Below are 20,306 nucleotides of genomic sequence, written 5' to 3' on the forward strand. Positions count from 1 at the left end.
CAAGCTAATCTGATGTCTGGTTTGACTTGGTTTCATGTTATTTGTTGTTTTTTGTGTACGATTGTGTTGTTTTTAACTGCAACTCAAATTTTGCACATGTGTAAAAAAACACATATATCAGCACCATGATCAGAAAATTTGCATTATATTGCATGATATGAATTTGGCACTATTTTCACTCATTTTTATTTAATCCCTTGATATCATTATTTTTCATGAGAATTTTTACATGAACACTATGTATAAGCTACTGCTTGGTATAAAGACAACACCCAGAGGGGTGTGACAAATTTGTACATAACGGTGCGTTCAGGTTGTTCTGGAAAAATCTAGCTAGGTTATTTGATTTGACTTGGGTGGTCCTTCCTCCTATCCAACGATGAATGTAGTAGGCTCAATCTAATTTGAAAGCGCAATACTTTGTGATGTGCGACGTATAATTGTATTTCGCCACATAAAAAATGCGTAGGGGGAATTAATAACATTGTGTATGAATCAACATTTTATTTTAAACAGCAGCTATTATGTAACTATAAATGCCACACGAAATGGACACATTTAATTAAACTTAAAAACGATATCTTGTACGTTTGTGTTGTGCCCATAAAGACGCATTTTAATGTTTTAAAATAAAAACATGTTGAAGGGTTATCTTTCGTATTTGTACCCAAACGCCTCATGGGTGCACACCTCTTCTACATGAATACGTCACTCCATCCAGGCCTCTGATTGGCTTTTATACTGACCACCGCGGCTCTGATTGGTTGAGAAACGAAGCTGGGAAACGGGAAGCTAAAAAAAAAAAAAAATCTTGTCAACTTGTCAAGTGCACGTAAGCTTCTGCCTCACATTTCTCGTGTTCTCCGACGTTACAGGTAGAAAACTGCGCTTATCCGGTCGCCCCTGTTAAAAGCAAAATGGGGTGTTTCTTCTCGAAAAAATCCAAAAGGAAGTCATCCGACAAAGAGGATCGTACACCGACGACAACGACTGTCGAAACTACAGCGACAAGCAACGCGGTTCCCCTTGGCAACAACACTGACGAGGCTCCCAAGCAGTACAGCTGGGATAAAAGAGAGAAGGTAATAAAGACCTGCCAAAAGAAAAACACACAAAGAAAGTGGTAAAATAAAATAAACCGATATCTGTCAGCGAGTGGTGCTAACTTTAGTTTACCCACTGCTTAACCCCTCTTAACTTGTGTGTTCACTCGCTTCCAGGTAGCTAATGTACACTCTCCATGAAGTGCAGTTAGCTAACCACATTTACAGGTTTAACTTACAGCTAATTGAAAATGTAGCTAGTGTTATATAACAAAAACATCCATGGTAGCGATTTTAAAATCTACAAAGGTGTCAGAGACTCTTGTACCAACCTGTAACGTTAACTAATGTCGATATTAGTATTTTTAAACTGATTTCCTGAGTGCTGCAGCGGTCAAGGTAAACGGACACTGTTTACTTTTCCGAGATTCAATTGGCAGCAAAAATATCACGTATAGATCAAAAATATTCCGCTTTATTTGTTGTCTGACACTTGGTTAACCTGGATATTTATGCAGTGCTAATTATAGATTGACAACACTCTTGAGTTTTAGGTTCAAAGCCTCGCCCTCTCGCTCACTTCGTGTATCCAGCGTTATCTCATTATCGGATTACTACACAACGCTGTGTAGTTCATTATTCACTACAGCTGACCACACTTAAAAGGCGTTAACCAAACGGTGGTTCAACTTCCGTTTTCACTCAGTGAATGTTTCATCTCAACCGTGTTAGACCGAAAGATGCCCAACACGAAGCAGCATTGAGGCTGAAAATAGTTTGATAGGCCACATACCATAAGTTTACATGATCAAATCAAGTGTGACTCAAAGCAGTTGTAGTGAAAAATAAAGAAAATAAACTGCATAAGTGACACAGGCATGTTTGAATAGCTTATATGTTCTGCTGCAAAATTATCACTGTTGTTATTGGATGATAGAGGATGTAATGTATTAGATACTTGTATGGTTAAAAATGTGATGCATCTCTAAATAAACAGTATTTTTAGATTCTCATTTTGGTCACCTTTCTCTTGCATAGGTTGATCCCAAAGACTACATGCTAACCGGGCTCAAAGATGTCACGGTGGGCCGTCTTTCTGGCAAATTGAACGGGCAACAGTTTGTCATCCAAGAGTGTGAGAACTGCAACATCTTCGTGTTCGACCACTCAGCGACTATCACCATCGACGACTGTGTCAATTGCCGCATTGTTCTAGGACCTGTCAAGGGCAGTGTGTTTTTCAGAGACTGTAAAGACATCAAGTGTGTGGTGGCCTGTCAGCAGTTTCGCACACGGGACTGTAAAAAGATGGAGGTGTTCTTGTGCTGTGCCACTCAGCCTATCATCGAGTCATCTACGGGAATGAAGTTTGGCTGCTTTCAGTACTTCTATCCTGAGCTGGGGTTCCACTTCAAGGACGCTGGGCTCAGCATATTCAACAACAACTGGAGCAACATCCACGACTTCACACCAGTGTCCGGAGAGAACAACTGGAGCTTGTTGCCAGAGGCTGCAGCGGTTCTGGACTTTGTACCAGCCCCAGACCCGGAGTCTGAGTTCAAGTCAGTGCGAATCTCTGCTGACCCTGCACGCAGCATTGTGCCTTTGACAAAGGGAGGGAGGCGTAAGGACAGTGAAGAGTCCTGCCTCTTTGTTTTCTTTGCTGGGGAGTACACCACTGCAAATGCCCGCAGACTGATTGATGAGGTGAGAGTGTAAAGAAGTTTCGCTTTGTTTAACACCACTGGTTACAAAGTGCTGGTTAAAGGAGGAAGTCTTTGTTTGTATGTGAATTGAAAATGGTGGCTTGGAGTTTAAAGAGCCTGGGGGAAATACACTGATACAAGTTTGAGAGTGAGTCAGTGATATTTTAGCTGTCACAGAAGGTTACAGAATGAATAAAAAATAAAAGCAAAACCACAGTGTTAAATGTCAAAACTGGCACCATTTTATAGAAGGAACAGAAGTTTAACACAGAACCATAAATGAAGGAATCCTAATCAAGCTCTAACCTCTTGGAATAATCCCAAACAAGCAGAACAGTCTTGAAGCTGGTGAACAGCCAAATCGAATGAGTTGCATCACCACTGAAGCTTATGTTAAAGTCAGCCAACAAAGTGGGTTAAAGATAACATGTCTTATCAAACTACCCAATTATTTGCTCTATTTGTGACCTTGAGTGTAAAATACTGGCTTCTCAGCTGAGGCTGTTTCACCTGCATGTGTTAAATGTGTTTTTTTCAGCTCTCCAGCTGTGTGACCACAGCATTTGCTTACTATCTGGAATATGGAAATATGCCATTAATTAGAAATTGTATATAAATATTTTTCATTCTTGTTATATCCTCAGTATTCTCCAAGTACTTAGAGTAATATGTTTTTTTCTTAGCTTCCTTTTGTTAAGCTGACCTGCTGTGTTACCATCCTGAAATGACTGTGTTGCTAAACCAACATTCCAGTTATGTTTGTGCTCTTTCTAAAATATGCATTACTCCATCATACAAGCATGAGACTGGATCCACGTGTGGGACAGTAAAGAAGTCATCTTCACAGTTTATCTCCTCTGTGTGTTGACATGGAGGTTTCTTTTAAATGCTTGACGGTTCACTGCATCATTAAAGTGTTTATCATTTAACTTTTGTTCTGTCGTGCACAGGTGACTGCCAAAGGTTTCGTGCTAATCCAGACGAAGGAAGTCTCAATGCGACCTGAAGATGTGAAGAGGGTGTTTCAGAACAGTGCAGAGGATCTGGTGGAGTGGATCACCAAAGGTAATTTTCCTTTTTTTGTGATCTTTTTTTGTTTTATTGCTGTTGCTCCAAAATATCAGCTGCTCCGAAACTCAGCCAGGTACGTTACACCTCATCTGATGAAGATGTTTCATTAAACAAAGAGCGACGACATATTCATGCTCTGCGTTCGATGAGAATAACAAGTTGTGTTGTACATTGTTCTAGCAGAACAGAGTGAACCAAGCACTGTGTGTTTTAAAATGTCTAAATAGGGCCAGTTTGTGGTTGCTATTAATAATGACTATTATCTTAACAAGAACTCATTGTGTTCTGTTTCTCTTGGATTCCTTCTTCCACCGAAATACTGTAAAGAAACTAAATTCCCTTTTTTCAGAAGCATAAAAATGTCCTGTGGTCAATATGTGAAAACACTGCTGACTACTAGTTTTCCAGTGTCAACTTGGTACACGTTGCAAAAATCATCTGAATCAGCATTCAGATTTGGTAGTGAATACTGGGGAATTTCATGATCCTCGTTTCACTAGTAAGCAGTTACTGTTTCATAACCGTAGTGTGTGTGTGTGTAAATATAACAGGGTTTTGCACTGAGGAGGGAGACCTGTATTTAGCTGTAGTGTGGAGTGTAGCCGTGCTGTTGTTGCTCTGTAGGATTGTGACTTTCATATCTTACCACTAAAGGCCCTGTGATCGCCCTGGAGCTGAATGGTGACGGAGTTGTGGACGCCTGTAAGAACATGGCCAGTGAAATGTTCAGTGGCACCATGGTAATTACACTGTGTTTGTGGCGGTTTTTTTTTAATAGTTTTACAGAAATAGATCCACATTCTTTAGAAAACTATTCATAAAAGCTTAGAATATGTTGTGTTGTTTTTTTCCCCCCACAGGTTTTTGTCTCTGACAACAAAAACACGTCCTCTCGAGACGTGGACAGCTTCTTCAACTTTGCCGACATGCAGATGGGCTTGTGAATGAATACGTATCGAAACAAACTGCTCGCCAGACACTGAATCTAATTCCCCCCCCCGCCGTCCAGCTCGGCTTGGATATGAGTGGCGTTTGAATATTTGCCTCTTTTCATTCTTAAAAAGAAATTGATAGGGATGGAAAATATTAAGGACTGTGTTTGATAAAAGCCTTGGAAAAAACAATTCAATTCATCAATGAGTCTGCAGACTAGATCCACCCCCCCATCATCCAGAACATGTGCTGTAAACCACTTAACATCCATTAGTTGCTACGAGTGCTGTGAATATTTATATTTCTCTGAATGTATTTCATAATCCTGTTGCTTTTATCGAATGTGAATGTAGGTCTTTGCTGTAAATGTAATTCATTTTAATTTAAAGTTTTGTTTTTAATCACTGTTTGAAACCGTCCATGCAGTGGAAAACACACGAGCACAGGAATGCGTGAGGGAAAATACTTTATTTATAAATCCTATTTTTGTTTCCTGTACGGATTGATTTGTGTATGTGGTTTAGATAATTGACTTTTCTTCATTTAAGATGTGTATATTTGAAACACGCTGAGTAGGTGATAACATCTTATTGACATCTGTTAGGCCAAAGTTAAGATTAATTGTTGTGTTTACACTAAAGGTGGAAACACTTCTAAAAATGCTGGATCGTGACGTAAGCAATTCATGTGATCAGTTTTTTTTTATATATATTTTGTAATATTTGTTTTATACTTTACTCGATATTTTTGTGTAGAAATAAATTCATGTTCTTCATTATGATTTTTAGTAAAAGTTTATTTAAGTTGGACTTCAATTTGTTTTCGGGCTGATTGAATGATTGAAAAAAAGTTGTGTGGTAACGGTTGTGGACTGAGAAACGAGCCAATTAGGGTAACAACCAGTTATAAACACAATATAGTAAATTATCTGTCCTTCTGAGTTAGTAAAGTTTTTTTTAAGGTTGCCAGTTACAAAGAAAGAGAGAATATATTGTGAGAAACTGGCAACAAGGTTAAAGGAAACATTCTGGTTCCTGTTTGTAACCTGATCAACCTGTCGATTCTTTTTGTTCCTAAAGTTCAATTCAAGCGATTTTAAAATGTTTGAACAAGCTGTAAATGTAAACTCTCCTGTCTGACTCTGTATACTGTGGTGTATCTGGTTTGAACATCACTCATCAGATTAGTGAATTATTCTCTCTGGTGTTGCTGTAGAAGCACATTGTTTAAATACTAGAGATTTTTTTGTGAATTGAAAACACCACGAACATTCAGGGTGAGTCATGGGGTTTGGCATCAGTAAGTTCATTAACAATTTGACAAACTATAAATTATTCCAGTCAGTGGCAAACAGCTGGACCTCCCCCAGTCTGTGTTGAGGCCTCATTGCAGATTGAAGTAAATCTAATCTAATAAATTAGCCAGAGAGATCAAACAGTTTTGTACAGTTGCCTTTTAAGAAAATAAATAAACATAGAGATTTCTTGTGATGTACTTTTGTATTTATAAACCTTTTGTATCGGAGCGTACTGGTTTTGTAGAGCAACTTGTCTTTATGAATGCACATCTGTCTGTAATTTGTTGTTTCTACACTTAAATCAAGTCGTGTCTTTATGAAATGGCAGTTACATTAAAAACAGAGAAAACACAGCAATGACTGTTTGACTGGTTATTGAATGTCAGTCTGTTATCATTGTAAAGGACTCGTTTGTTGTCATTGTTTCCGTTGTTTATGAATAGGGAGGTTAACGCAAACAAATCGAGCGCACCCAGGATGGAGGGAAACCGGCGGGGTTTAGGACCCGGCGGGACGCGCGGTACAATAGAGCTGTTGTGCCGTGGTGGTGGACAGATTGCAACCCTGGAGATTCCCACTGAGGTGGGATACAAAAAAAAAAAAAAAACTGAATTTAATCTATAGCTGGAGCCGGAGCCTCTGTTTTCTAGGTGTCCGTGTGAAGTGTTATCCGGACGGATCTGTGGTTGGAGTGGAGCGGCCAGCAGCGCGGGGACTTGGAGGTAAGACGGGGGGAAATGTGAACAATATGCTCGTGTGTTCAGTGGAGCTCAGTGTGCCAGGATTTGCCCTGGATGTTTTATCCAGGCCACGGGCCCCGCTGCCCTCCTGCTTTTCTACTGGACTCTTTCTGCATTTGAGCTGCATACATGTTCAACTGACGTGTTTAACGTGCTCTTCACGTTAAACGGTTAACCCAGCTGAGCCGTACAAATATTCGCCCTAATGGCTGTAGGAAGTGACATCTTTGTATGATGGTGGCGCCCATGTTTGATTTCTCCACAGCCTGCAGTGCAGCCCACTCCAGGCCTCCCTCTCTCTCTCTCTCTCTCTCTCTCTGTGTGTGTGTGTTTGGCGCCAACGAGGCTCTTCGGGCAGGGCAGGCACTTGGCTGTTCACGGTTTTATTTCAGTAACAGCCTCCAGTCTACGTGTAGCTCAGGCTAATCACAGCTAACAGCCACACGTTCAAGATTATGAAGTATATGAGGAGAGAAATGTAAACAAGGCGCAGTTTGGTCAATGGCTACTGTTTTATGAACGGGTATGTGAACAGTATGACGTCATATCCGTGCGTATTTTACAGCCTACAAACCCCCCACCACCAGCACCAGCTTTCATTGTATGTGTATGTGGGGAGGTAGTAGGGGGGGGGGGTCACTAAAGTGGTCTTCCTATTTCTTGCATTGTCTCATTGTGCTTCAACTCAATGGGAGATTCTTGCTCCCCGGTTGTAATGACATTAACATTTGCATTTGCAGCAGTGTTGGTGAACCAGGAGCACAGTTATAACTTAATAAACTGTGGTGGTCTGACACTGTTTTCTATCTGCAGCCTGTTAACATTTTCTACAGCTGATTAGTAGTAGATGGTCAAACATACTGAACTCTGTTTATCCATCCGTTTCCTCCCTAAACTAATAGTGTAAAATGCAGCATCACACTGAAGTAAAACATGAGATAAGAGTACTTTGGTGATGCAGCTAATTATTATTTTTTTTATTATAGAAATAATGTACTCAGTGTTTTCTTAATTGGTTGTCTCGAAAATGTTTATCCACAGTCTAAGATGACGTCCTCAAGTCGCTTGTTTTCTCTGACCAACCAAACATATTCATTTTACAAAGATTTAAATCAGAGAAAAGCAGCAAATCAACACATTTGAGCAGCTGGAACCAATAAATGTTTTTTGTTTTTTTATAATTTAAAATGACATAAACATTTAATCCAAATATTTGCGTATAAATTTTCTATTCATCAACAGATCGGTTAATGGTTTGTGCTCTAACTGACGTAGCACTGAGAACACTGAAGGGAAGCAGGTGGACGAGAGCAGTGACACTAACATCAGGGATGTGGAAAAAATTATATATTTGTTCATATTTTATATTAATTTTGGCTCAGGAGGTGGAGCGAGTCGTCCGCTAATTGGAAGGTCGGTGGTTCGATCCCCGGCTCCTCCAGGCCGCATGTCGAAGTGTCCCTGGGCAAGATACTGAACAAGTATTGTAAAGCCCTTTGAGTGGTCAGTAAGATTAGAAAGGCGCTATATAAGTGCAAGTCCATTCACCATTCATTGTCATGAGGTTTTCTCTGGTTCTGTATGTTTTATCTCGATCGGAGCTCGATCAGCCATCAAAGCGATGAGTTGATTGACAGAAAATTTGAAATTGTTTTGTAGTTGAAGTAATTTTTCAAGCTCTAATGGTCTTGAGTAACTGAACACACAAAGTCCACTGTGTTCAGAGAGGGGAAACACTCGTGTCAATGGCAGATGCCAGATCCTCTGAGTGCAGCTACAGCAGACTCTGCTGTGGAGGTGAGCACACAGTTTACTGTGGCGTGTTTGTGCTGAGCGACTTCATCTCAAAAATAGCATTGAGTTTTAGTGAAGAAACATCCTGGAATAATAGCGAGGTTGTGACATGAAGGTTCAGTGTGTGTGTGGGTGTGTTATTAGTGACTCACAGAGGAGTCGGCGTTGTCCAACTGAACCAGATCCACAGACGTAGTTTAGACTTTATAACTAGTAACAAACTGTTTGTACAATTTTTTACTTACACTATGGTATACTGTGGGCTTGGCTTCATGCCCTCTCCCCTCCCGCCCCTCCTGTCCTCATGAGGAATGTGAGGCATGTCCTGTCTGTTGAAACACTGTAGTACTGTATTTAGGGCTACGCCGGGTTGGAGTCCTTAAGTATTTTTGAAACGTGGACTCGTGGTGTCCAAATTGAAACATGAATCCTAGAGAAATCAATCATCAGTTATTTTAATTATTCACTGATATTGTTAGTAGGTTAGTAAACTGGACATTTCATTGTAAGGTTACAGGCCAAACAGAGACCCAATGAGGTAGATAGATAGATACACAGATAAATAAATAGATATTTCATTCATAGGTGGAGTGACCATAAAGCCTCAGTGGTATACTGTGTGTACACAGAACAGATGCTTATTGGACTCACCTGTATTTCTTATTTGCAGGTATGAAATTAAGTGGTGAAGGTTTCATTGTTTATCAGAGGGACCCACTAGCATGCTTTTCAATTTGAAATTTATGGTGAGTAACTATTATTCTCTGTACCTGGTTCAGGGTTATTTGAATACCTAAATTATTTTATACAACCTTAAACTGTCTTTACTGTGTTTTTTTAAAGTGTGTCGTCTCTTCTTCTCTGCAGGATGTTACAGGATGAAACGTCTCAGGTCCTTAAGCAGCAGCGACAGTTCTGACAATGAGAGTGAGTCATCTGCCCGAGAGACGCCACAGCCTGAACTGGACTGCATTTTATTTTATCCACAGCTCTTTTATTAAAAGCCTCTTACTCTATTTAGGTCCCTCAACCTCCTTCTGCTCGTCCAACAAGTATGGCAGTAAACCTGGAACCCCCGCCTCCAACCCGAAGAAACCAGCTGAAGTAAGCCCCCCCCCCCCACCACCACCACCAGGCTCTGTGTTGCGTGTTGTGAAGATCAGCGTCAGACTGACTAAGTGCGCCCCGGCCTCTCTCCCTTCTCCCACAGGTGTTCAGAAAAGACCTGATCAGTGCCATGAAGCTGCCAGACTCCCACCATGTCTCCCCAGAGGACTACTACCTGCTGGCAGACACCTGGAAGCAGGAGTGGGAGAAGGGAGTCCAGGTGCCAGCAAGTCCAGAAACCATCCCAGAGCCGTCAGTCAGGTAACGCCGACCCCGTCACCAGACTGCTGAGAACGAACCAGCTGTTCTATATATTTATGTCATTGTGTGAAGAGCCGTGTTGACGTGTTTGTGTCTTCTGTTGTTCAGAATTATTGCGGAGAAGTCCAAGGAAGTCCTGTACAGCCACCAGAGGAAGTACATTCAGTGCTCTTGCCAGGAGTCGACCGAACCGGGTTATGTAAACATCAAAGAGCTGGCAGAGGCCATGTGTCGCTACGATCTGGACGACATGGACCTCTACTGGCTGCACGCGCTCAACCGAGAGCTGGACCGCATGGGTAAGGAGCGGGATTGTAAAAAGGATAATCCATCTTAAAATTCACATTGTGCTATCCCAGTCTGCAGCTGCGGACATCTGTCCTCCTGAGCTAGAAACAGGAGCATTAAGATCTGTGCTCATTATACCCCGACAGGGGAGGAGCCCATAGACGAGCTAACAATGGAGCGCGCCATGGAAGCCCTGGAGAGGCAGTGCCATGACAACATGAACCACGCCATCGAGACGGTGGAGGGTCTGGGGATCGAGTACGACGAGGACGTTATCTGCGACGTGTGCCGCTCCCCCGACAGCGAGGAAGGGAATGACATGGTGTTCTGTGACAAGTGCAACATCTGCGTCCACCAGGTGAACACAAGTCATCTGATCAATCAGTTATTTAATATTTATAATACAATAATGAAGCTGTATAATAATTAAAGAACTTAGAGATTATCCAGTTAAGAAATACACAGTAGAAATGGTCATTTAATGTCTGAAGTAAAAACATTGATCAATAATACTTCATTCCAAATTCAAGAGTCTTTTTCTTCATAAATTGGTTTTAGTCATGAAAATAAGAGCGAGCTCTTGTGCTAGCGTTCAGATACAAACATTTGAATATAGCTGTTAGGACCGGTCGCTTGTTGGACATTTGAAAGGCAAATTTTCTTAATTATTTTTAGCAAAACGTCCTCATGTGTCGTCAGTGAATGTGTCAGTTACACAGCGACTGTCGCAGAGCGGTCTCTAGGACTGTATACGTTCAGTCCACTCACCAGGTACTGAATGCCGTTCTCCCCACAGGCCTGCTACGGCATAGTCAAAGTGCCTGTAGGAAACTGGCTGTGCAGGACGTGTGTGCTCGGCCTCGACCCGCAGTGCCTCCTGTGTCCCCAGAAGGGCGGCGCCATGAAGGCTACACGTGAAGGCACCAAATGGGCACATGTCAGCTGTGCCCTGTGGATACCGGAGGTAAATAAACAAGCACTCGCGTCCTCTGCTCCACCTTCTGACCTCTCTAAGAAGTTCTACCCTCACAGTATAAATCTCCTCTCATGCTGCTCTGTAGGTGAGCATCGCCTGTCCTGAGAGGATGGAGCCCATCACCAAAGTCTCCCACATCCCACCCAGCCGCTGGTCTCTCATCTGCAGTCTGTGTAAACTGAAGACAGGTGCATGTATCCAGGTGAGTGTGGATCCTGTGCAGTCACTAGTAATATCAACCTTAGTTAAGGTAGTTAGTTAGCTCAGTTAGAAAGTTATCCTTTGAGTATCAGGCATTCACCATCTGGAGTTTTTTGTTTTTTAAGGAATAGTTTTGGGAAAATACACTCATTGGTTTTCAAGCATAAAGAAATGGGAAAAAAGCAAGTGTGTTTCCAGTGAAAAAACTACACCCACTGCCACGCCTGTAACTCACTAATAAACATGTTTATCTTGCTTGTTTAATCCGGACAAAAACTTTAATGTGAAAACGTGTTCAGAAAGGAAATAGGCATTTTTAGAAAATCTCCTAAAGAGGTTTGTTACTCCAGCTCCTTTAAGGAGGCGGCGGACGTGACATAGATTCTACTGCAGTTTGTAGTGGGGAAAAGATTATCCAAATATTCATATAAACTTGATTGAAAATCAAACTTAACCACCGCACAGTGACTTTTGTTGAAAGTGAACTTTTTTCAAAGGATAAACATATTGCTACATAGCTAGCGTTAGCATCCACAGCTGTTTACTCACCAGTCTAGAAGAAACATTGTGAGTTCAGCATCAAACTTCATTCCTTTACTCACCAAGATCTGTCTCCAGCGGTGGGAAGCAACAACAATGTTAACTCTTGTTTCTGTCGCATCTTTTCTTCTACTGAAGTTAGCATGCTAACAAGCTAGCCTCGACCTGTCTTGTCATTTTCCGATAGCGACTCACTGTAGCCTCCAATCTGCCCTGAAGACGTATTATAACCTCTTGTCTTGTAAATGCATCTATGGCTGAAGCTCTTGTCAATTGACAATAACCACCACCTGCTCCCGGCAAGAAACCACGTTCTGCTGCAGAGAAAACGTACAAACAGCCTCTTTAAAGCATAATAAAGAAACCTTCTATAAGAGATCTCATATTCTACAGACGTGAGTGTGGTATCCATTTTCTCATCTAACTTTGGGCAAGAAAATGAACAAATTTATTTCACATAATGTCAAAATTGTCCTCTCAGCTGCTGTGTAAGTTCAGGATGACATATAATCATCATAGGGGCCTCCTTGTTCTTTTTAAGACATTTTCTTCCTTTCACTAACCACCAACCCTCCAGACAGTAATCCAGTTAGGAAACAAATCATGTAAACTCAAGTTACCAGGAAAATTAGGTTTCTTCAAAATATGTAAATGCTTAAATCCTGCTCTTAACGTAATCTTGTTTTCCCAGTAATTGGGTTACAGTCCATCTAAACATAACCTGTTTTTCCTCTCTGCTCCCAGTGCTCTGTAAAGAACTGCACCACTCCTTTCCATGTGACATGTGCCTTTGAGCACAGCCTGGAGATGAAGACCATCTTGGACGAAGGGGATGAAGTCAAGTTCAAGTCTTACTGCCTCAAGCACAGCAAATCTAAAGCCGGGGAGGCGAGCCTGAGCCCGGCTCGCTCCAAACCCCCCGGTGAGGCGGGGAAGGTGGGCCAGCGGGCACAGAGACTGCAGGAGCTGGAGGAGGAGTTCTACACTCTAATCCAGCTGGAGGAGTTGGCCCGGGCCCTCGGGCTCTCAGAGCGCTTAGCGGACTTCATCTATCAGTACTGGAAGCTGAAGAGGAAAAGTAACTTTAACAAAGCTCTGCTGCCCCCTAAAGAGGACGAGGAGAACCTGGTGCTGCAGCCTCAGGAGGACAGCATCCACACACGCATGCGGATGTTCATGCACCTGCGTCAGGATTTGGAGAGGGTGGGAGCTTTTTGTTACACTGCAGTGTTGTAGCTGTTAGAGCCGAGTGTCTGTTTGTCTGGTTACAGAGCATTTCTCAGCACACGCAGTGTTTATTCATTTTATTAATTTTTTATATACCTATTAAAGGTTCTTATGCTCAGAGAGCATTTTTTATAAGGAGTCAGTTAATGTGCTACAATCAACATATTGGCCTATAAGTCTTGTCCTACACTGCACTAATGTTGGGCTGTAACTAATTACTATTTCCAGTTATCCTGCCTGTTTGATTCTGGATTAATCCTTTGGTTTAATAAAAAGTCAGGCCCTGAACCCTAGGTGACATCTTTAAAGCATCTTGTTTTGTCATCCAATTAAGTGAGGAGCAGCATCCGGCTGCCTGTGTGCTCTGGCCCAAAATATCAACGTTATTATCAGAAAAACCAGGGCGGCACATTTAATATAAATATAATCGAAATTACAATATGGTCAAGTGCAATAACCAAATCACAGAAGCTGCTTTCTTTTTTTTTTGATAAAGGTAAAATGTGTCACATTGCTGTGCATTGTTAGCACCATAAGCGTTGTGGAGCTATAGAGACTTAATTCTTAATTTATACTTAATTTGGGTTAATTTGTAGAGACTGAGTCAGAGTCAGAAAACTTGTGTGTATCCAGCTTTTTGGAAACTCCAACAAGATTGCAGTTTAACTGACAGACAGTGATGTTTTTATTCTGCAGGTGAGGAATCTGTGTTACATGGTGAGTCGGCGGGAGAAGCTGAAGCTGTTGCAGAGTAAAGCCCAGGAGCAGATGTTCAACTTGCACGTGCAGCTCATGAACCAGGAACTGTCTGCTGGTGAGCCGTCTGTTGCGTTATTCTTCTCTCATTAATATTCTGTTGTCATTTGAGTCGTAGCTGAACTTGAGTTTGTCCGTCTGTCTTCGTCCTCAGGCCTTCCTGTTTCATTCCCAGTGGAGAATATGCTGTTTCGTCCTCCTCCACGGATAACTCTGAAGCTGAAAATGCCCAAAGTCTCAAATCTTGGAAATGGAAATCCCAAATCTGGTAATGGGCCGCTCTGTCCGGACAATAGTGGGAATGTTGCTGAACATGCGGGTGAAGGGCTGGGTCAGGGGAAGCCTCAGCTGCACGGTCGTGGTCGGAGAGAGGAGCGCTCCAACGGCCGTCTGGCTTCCTCAAGCCACTCGAACAGCCCGGCGCTGCCTGTTAAACCCACTGGCAAACCTTTAGCCCTGCACGCCGCGCTCCACGGCCACTCGTCCAACAGTAACGGCAAACTGGACCAAGACCGAGCGTGCGTGGCCAAATCTAAAAGTCTCTTAGAGAAGTTTGTGGCTCAGAAGGACAGTTCTTGCCAGACACCCAGTGACCAGGACGCTTCTAATGAAGCTTTGGACAAGAGCAGCTTTCGTAAGTCTGCCATGGAGCACTTCGGCAGGTCATTCAAAGAGGCGACCATTAACTTGGTACGGACCACGGAGGACCTGCGGGCCTCCGACAAACTGTCCCGCAAGGGCTCGGCCAAGGAGAGACTATGGGCCAAACCGGTGTCTGAGCACAAAGTGAAAAGCGCGCGGTCGTACCAGGACAGTGACGGATACTGTCCCGACCTGGAGCTCAGTGACTCAGAGCCAGAGGCCAAAGGAAGGCACCGGCGGCAGGTCGGGCTGCCGCAGCCAGACGCTCCGAGGAAAGGAGTCAGTCGTGGGAAACAGTCGCTGGGCTCCAGAGACCCCATGCAAAGGTGACAGCTGTATTTTTGTTGTTTTTTTTTTTTCTTTCCACTCCACTCACTGCCACTGTTCTCTCCTGACGCTCTGGCAGTCTTCCTAAGTGCCAGGCTGTCTCTCTGAACACACCTCCGTCAGGGACCAGACCCCAGACCCCAGACCCCGTGCTAATGGTGCTGTATACATGAAGCGGAAGATACATGTGAAGGGTGTTGTCGTCGACATCATCACCCAGAAGGATTAAGGACCAAGTGTGTAACCCTGTCAGTGCTGGTTTGAGGGGAACAAAGCTGTCAGTCTTCTGAGATTATCATTCTCGCCTTTCGTTTGTGGCGAGCATTACGTTTTGTACTCTGCACAACTTTGTATTAAACAGCCCTGCCCCCCCCCCCCCCCCACACACACACACACACACAGGTTCAGTTTGCCTTTGACTAAAGCTGTAGGTCATAAGATGTTTAAATTGGCATGTAAATAATGTTCCACTTTATTGATACTTCAATGTCATTGTGGCCAGAAATTAAAACTGACGTGGTAAATTCAGTCGTGAGCTGCAGCCTCTCCTGCACCTGTTTGATAAACTGAACATTAGTCAAGTAGCGGAGTCTTTTTTTTTTTTTTTAAAAAACACAAATGCCTTTTGTGCGTAGAAATGCAGTTTCACTCTGCGAGTAGCTTCAGTTCTGTCATGCCATGGTTAAACAGATGTAAAGCGGTCGGGGTTCTTGTCTCAATGGGAGGAAATGTGTGTGTAAGAAAGTACGATTACATTCCCCGGTGCATCCTTCAGGGACAACCTGAAACTGGATGCACAGAAGCAAAGACTTCAGTACAGGTCTGGGATCAGTTGCAGTCAGATTGCCTTTATTAGCGGCCTCAGATCATCAATGATCAGCCTTCACTATCGCAGCTTTTTTTTTTTTTTTTTTTCTCATTGAAAATTGAAGAGCTTTGCCAAGGATGAATTCATTTTTACCACAAAAAAAACTTTTATTTTATTTTATTTACCAAGAAAAGCCAAACATCTCAAATGCATCATTCTGTAATAGTGTCTTAATACAAACGGCTGTAGAATAACTTCACTTAGGATGTGTGCTCAAAGAATAAACACCAAACATCTGGTGTCTCTCAGTCCCACAGCTGTACAATGTTTTCACGTTGTCCGTCCGTCTGTGCGATTCTCGTGAACACGATGTCTCAGGAACGCCTCGACGTTCACTTTACAAATATGAACCGATTACAAGTTGGTGGTTATAGGTCAAAGGTCACTGTGACCTCACAAAACCAATGATGAAGTGATGGCATTTTATATCCAAAGGGTCAAAGGTCAGCTTCACTGTGACATCCTAATGTTCTGCAAAAACACTTATTCAACGCTGTAACTCAGGAACAAAACGGGAGGTTGTGACCATGTTTCACATTTGGTTAGATACTGAATTGGGGACATAAATCTCGTGGGTCCACATTGAATTTGTAGCATCTTTGCAGCAACATCTATATTTGAAGCGTTGTCTACTGTCATGGCCACGACTTTGTGATCCATCACAATCAGCTTTATTGACCAAGTAGCTGACACACAGAAGGGATTTGATCTCCACACGGAGCAGAGCAAGAACAACAAAGCTCAACAAAATCAAATCAAACGAATTTTGTTTATACATTCCTATATCAGAAATCAGAACCTTTTTTTATCAAATTCCTTCAAAGTCTTAAATACAGATATTGTATGACCCTGGACAGACAGATGTAAACTGCAACATGATTGGTTGGTGGAGACGTACCGCTGTGAGGTGGTAATTACAGTTGGTGATTCAGACACAGCAGTTGTGCTCAAAAATGATTGTGTAATTGTAGTTTGATCTGCAGCCCCAGTATTCATTTAGAGTAATTGAGGCACGTTGTCAGTATCTGATGATAAATGAAGTTTTAAGTAAACAGTCGCAAAGTGTTTTCACTTTGCTGACATGTTTCAACCTGAGCCAGACGTTCAGAACAAGGCCGAGCCAAATGACCTTTCCAAATGAGGGACTGAGAAAGCAGATGAACTTTAATAACCTCACTCCTAACACTTACCAAGAGGAGTGGGGTCAACGCACAGGAAGTGGGACAGAGGCGGCGTCGCTACAGGCCGCCGCACCTCTGAGGACGCACTACATGTTCCATAGAGCAGAAACTGTGAAACACGGCTTTCACTTGCATCACTGTAATCACTTCACAAAAAGACTGTTACTGTAAAATGATGTCAACAAGGACTAATCATTAAAACAGGATGAAGAGCGTTTCTCCTGTGCAGCATAAACAAATACTGTCTCAATGCATTTCTGTTGTTTTTGTTTTTCCTAATCATGTCAACAACAAACACTTGAAGTGGATTGTAAATTGCAAAAACAGATGCACACTTGAACACTAACATTCAACACATTTTTTTTTTGCAAAAAACAAGGGTCCTCAATTTCCTTTTCACATGCCTCGTTTCCCCCTTTGAAAATACATTTTCAAATAAAATGTAAAATAAACATCCGTGTTCTTTGTGTAGATGAATTTTATACAAGAATTTCTGTTCATGAGAAGGTGCGTATCAGGGAAGCAGACAGAAATGATTAATGACTTCTGCTTAAAATAGTGTGTGTGGATGTGGATCAGTTATTCTGATGGAAAGCTAGATGGCAGCAATGCCACACTTACTAAAACCACCACCGCACATTTATTTGTATTTGCTCCAGCAGACGTGTTACCTTCCTCTTTGTAGCTGGAAAAAAATCACAGTTATAACTAACAACTAAATTAATCAAACTTCATTCAGTTATTGTGTGTCAACATGCTGTGATGTGAAATACCAGGAGCCTGTAAATGGTTAAACTAAAAGAAATACAGCCCATAAAAATGTTCCTAGTTTCACATGTACGTGCACTAATGGAACGGGTCAGTAACAGAGGAGGGGAAGCTGTGGCGTTTTCTAATCTGAAGTCAGCAGTGCTGGAGCAGCTTGTGTAGTTTGCTTCACCACCCTGGTTAGTGCTGTTTCAGGGTTTATTGACCTGCTGAGGAAGTGAAGCCAGACCTGACCAACCAAATTATCACAAACAAACAGACAACTTAATCAATTTCCTCTTGGAAAACCCATTTTAGTGCAAAGGTCAACAGCACAGAAATAAGACAAAAGGCAGCTGCTGCAGCATGTTGTTGTCTTCTTCAAGCCGAGCTGAAGTATGTTGACAGATCTTTGCACAGAAAGAAAACACGTGACAAAGTCTCAATATAGTTTGGATTTGTAGATGTAAAGGATAATCTTACCTTTATGCATCTTACTCATATTTTACAGACAACTAACTTTTCTCTGACACAGATGTTATCAGCTCAATCAGCAGTTCACAATCTTTTTGACTTATAGCCCTTCAAAGCAAAGTGATCTTATCGTGACCTCTTGTACGTCAGCACAAGCAGATCAGTCAGAAAGGGATGTTTTCTCTTCAGTTAGTCTCATTTCAGTTGCATGTAGTGGTCTGAGGAGGTGAAACCATCCAAATGATTTTTGTCGCTCTACGTTTACATATAGGAAATTTACTATAGGATCATCAAATCAACATGTTCATAACATGTAATGATACTTTTACAATCCATATTGAAATTAATTTTTACTTCTACAGATTATATAATTAGTCAATCGAGCTCAAAACATGCACGATACTAACAGGCAGGTGTTTAGCTAGCAGGCACGATGTTACTTTAGCAAGTTAGCATGCTAACATTTGGTAATTAGTACTAAAAACAAAGAACAGATGAGAGTGAAGATAATGCTGTTCGTTTTTTAAATACTTAGTTATAAACCAAAGTATTGGACGAGCTGAAATGTTGACAGATAGAAAAAGCAACAGATGGGAAACACTTTTATATCCAAAAATGAAACCCTCTTTTTGTGCTTTTAAGAAGGAAGCAGAGTCCTACATCAGAACAGCATCTACTTCACGTGACAGAAAAGCAGTGAAAACATTCAATTTGTGCTCCAGGTTTAAAATATTAATATATTTTTTATATGTGTATCTTTTACTGTACCACTTTCAGTCTGTATTTGATTGTGTTAAACTATATTTTGTTGTTTGTCTTGTTAATTATGTTGGGCTACTTCTTCTACAGAGTCAAAGTCAAAATTATGGGATACTTTAGCTCGTCAGTTGCAGCAGCTCTTTTGCGTGAGATCTCCTATTCAATTTGACACTGAGATGGATTGTAGGTTCATAGAGGACTATTTTCATGTGGGTTTACAACTAATGAAATACTTCATTTGCTTGTAAATTCACATGGGATTGCATCCTTGAAGGGATTTTGTGAAAGAAGAGGCTCTGGCGTCGAAAAATATGACTTTTTATCTCATAATTATGACTTTTTTATCTCATAATATCAACTTTTTTATCAAATAATTACGACTTTTATCACATAATTATGACTTTTTTATCTCATAATATCAACTTTTTATCTCATAATTATGACTTTTATCACATAATTATGACTTTTTATCTCATATCAACTTTTTATCTCATAATTATGACTTTTTTTAAAAATCTTCATATGGCTTTTATCTCATAATTAGGACTTTTTTTAAAAATCTCATATTGACTTTTAATCTCATAATTAGGACTTTTTTATCTCATAATATCAAATTTTTTTTATCTCATAATTTCGATTTACCGTGAGGATATTTATTTTTCTTTCGCTGGTGGAAACAGGCTTCCATAGTGGGGCATGTGGGCAGAGGTGCAGTATTTCCGGGAGTTTCCAGCCACAGAGAGCGACACAGCAGCATCACCTCTCTGTCAGACGCCGTCCCTCTGACATGTCGGCGGGCTCTTTAAGAGGAGAGACTCCGCATCTGCTGATCTGTCAGCAGGCGCGGTGCCGCCTCTCCCGCACATCCTGCTGCTGCTGCTGCTGCTGCTGCTGCTGCTGCCACCTCAGGACCGACATCACACCCGGCATTACTGACTCACTCAACGCCGATGCACCTGAAGCTCCCGGCAAAACATACGCTGGAATCAAATCGTTATGGATAACCGATAATCGGAACTAACATGCGCCGGGCTCCCCGTCCTCGCCATCCCGGGCTATGCAGGTGTAAGAGGTAACCGGACCGAGCTGCTGGAGAGGGACACGGCCACGCTTTATCTGCGGATCACATCATGCATGTTTATGTACAGCCATGGCATTTTCCGCGTTGGAATGGACGACTTCTTCTGGTGCACGCCTTTAATTCATTCATTCTCTCTTTTGGCCTCTGTGGTGGTTCAGCCGGTTCAGCGACAGGATCAGCTGCACTGTGATCAAGTAAGTGTGGGATGCACATGACAACACCTCTCACGTTACTGTGTGTGACTCCGAACACGATGCTGTAGTTTCTGTTTCTGAATGTTTATCCTA

At 41.9% G+C, this 20,306-nt stretch overlaps 2 protein-coding genes across 2 annotated transcripts; both read left to right on the top strand.

Moving 5' to 3' along the window:
• The first annotated feature begins 824 nt into the window (after nucleotides 1-824).
• Nucleotides 825-6,403, top strand: rp2 (RP2, ARL3 GTPase activating protein). Its single transcript, XM_022751475.1, has 5 exons — nucleotides 825-1,082; nucleotides 2,082-2,750; nucleotides 3,700-3,814; nucleotides 4,475-4,560; nucleotides 4,681-6,403. The coding sequence occupies exons 1-5, from the start codon at nucleotides 918-920 to the stop codon at nucleotides 4,762-4,764; spliced, it is 1,119 nt and encodes a 372-aa protein (XP_022607196.1). The 5' UTR covers nucleotides 825-917; the 3' UTR covers nucleotides 4,765-6,403.
• A 256-nt stretch (nucleotides 6,404-6,659) lies between these two features.
• On the top strand, nucleotides 6,660-15,191 carry jade3 (jade family PHD finger 3). Its single transcript, XM_022751473.1, has 12 exons — nucleotides 6,660-6,772; nucleotides 9,255-9,330; nucleotides 9,452-9,511; nucleotides 9,606-9,688; nucleotides 9,795-9,952; nucleotides 10,061-10,251; nucleotides 10,387-10,598; nucleotides 11,037-11,204; nucleotides 11,302-11,418; nucleotides 12,702-13,160; nucleotides 13,881-13,998; nucleotides 14,095-15,191. The coding sequence occupies exons 3-12, from the start codon at nucleotides 9,463-9,465 to the stop codon at nucleotides 14,910-14,912; spliced, it is 2,373 nt and encodes a 790-aa protein (XP_022607194.1). The 5' UTR covers nucleotides 6,660-6,772; nucleotides 9,255-9,330; nucleotides 9,452-9,462; the 3' UTR covers nucleotides 14,913-15,191.
• Nucleotides 15,192-20,306: the final 5,115 nt, after the last annotated feature.

Source organism: Seriola dumerili, unplaced genomic scaffold (assembly GCF_002260705.1).
Source record: "Seriola dumerili isolate Sdu_G_001 unplaced genomic scaffold, Sdu_1.0 BDQW01000155.1, whole genome shotgun sequence".
Lineage (NCBI taxonomy): Eukaryota > Metazoa > Chordata > Actinopteri > Carangiformes > Carangidae > Seriola > Seriola dumerili.

Excerpts from the sequence above, each read along its gene's own strand:
- rp2 (XM_022751475.1), top strand. The coding sequence starts at position 918 with ATGGGGTGTTTCTTCTCGAAAAAATCCAAAAGGAAGTCATCCGACAAA. Across the intron at positions 1,083-2,081 it reads GCTGGGATAAAAGAGAGAAG|GTTGATCCCAAAGACTACAT; the intron begins GTAATAAAGACC and ends TCTCTTGCATAG. Across the intron at positions 4,561-4,680 it reads AAATGTTCAGTGGCACCATG|GTTTTTGTCTCTGACAACAA; the intron begins GTAATTACACTG and ends TTCCCCCCACAG.
- jade3 (XM_022751473.1), top strand. The coding sequence starts at position 9,463 with ATGAAACGTCTCAGGTCCTTAAGCAGCAGCGACAGTTCTGACAATGAG. Across the intron at positions 9,689-9,794 it reads ACCCGAAGAAACCAGCTGAA|GTGTTCAGAAAAGACCTGAT; the intron begins GTAAGCCCCCCC and ends CTTCTCCCACAG. Across the intron at positions 11,205-11,301 it reads GTGCCCTGTGGATACCGGAG|GTGAGCATCGCCTGTCCTGA; the intron begins GTAAATAAACAA and ends GCTGCTCTGTAG.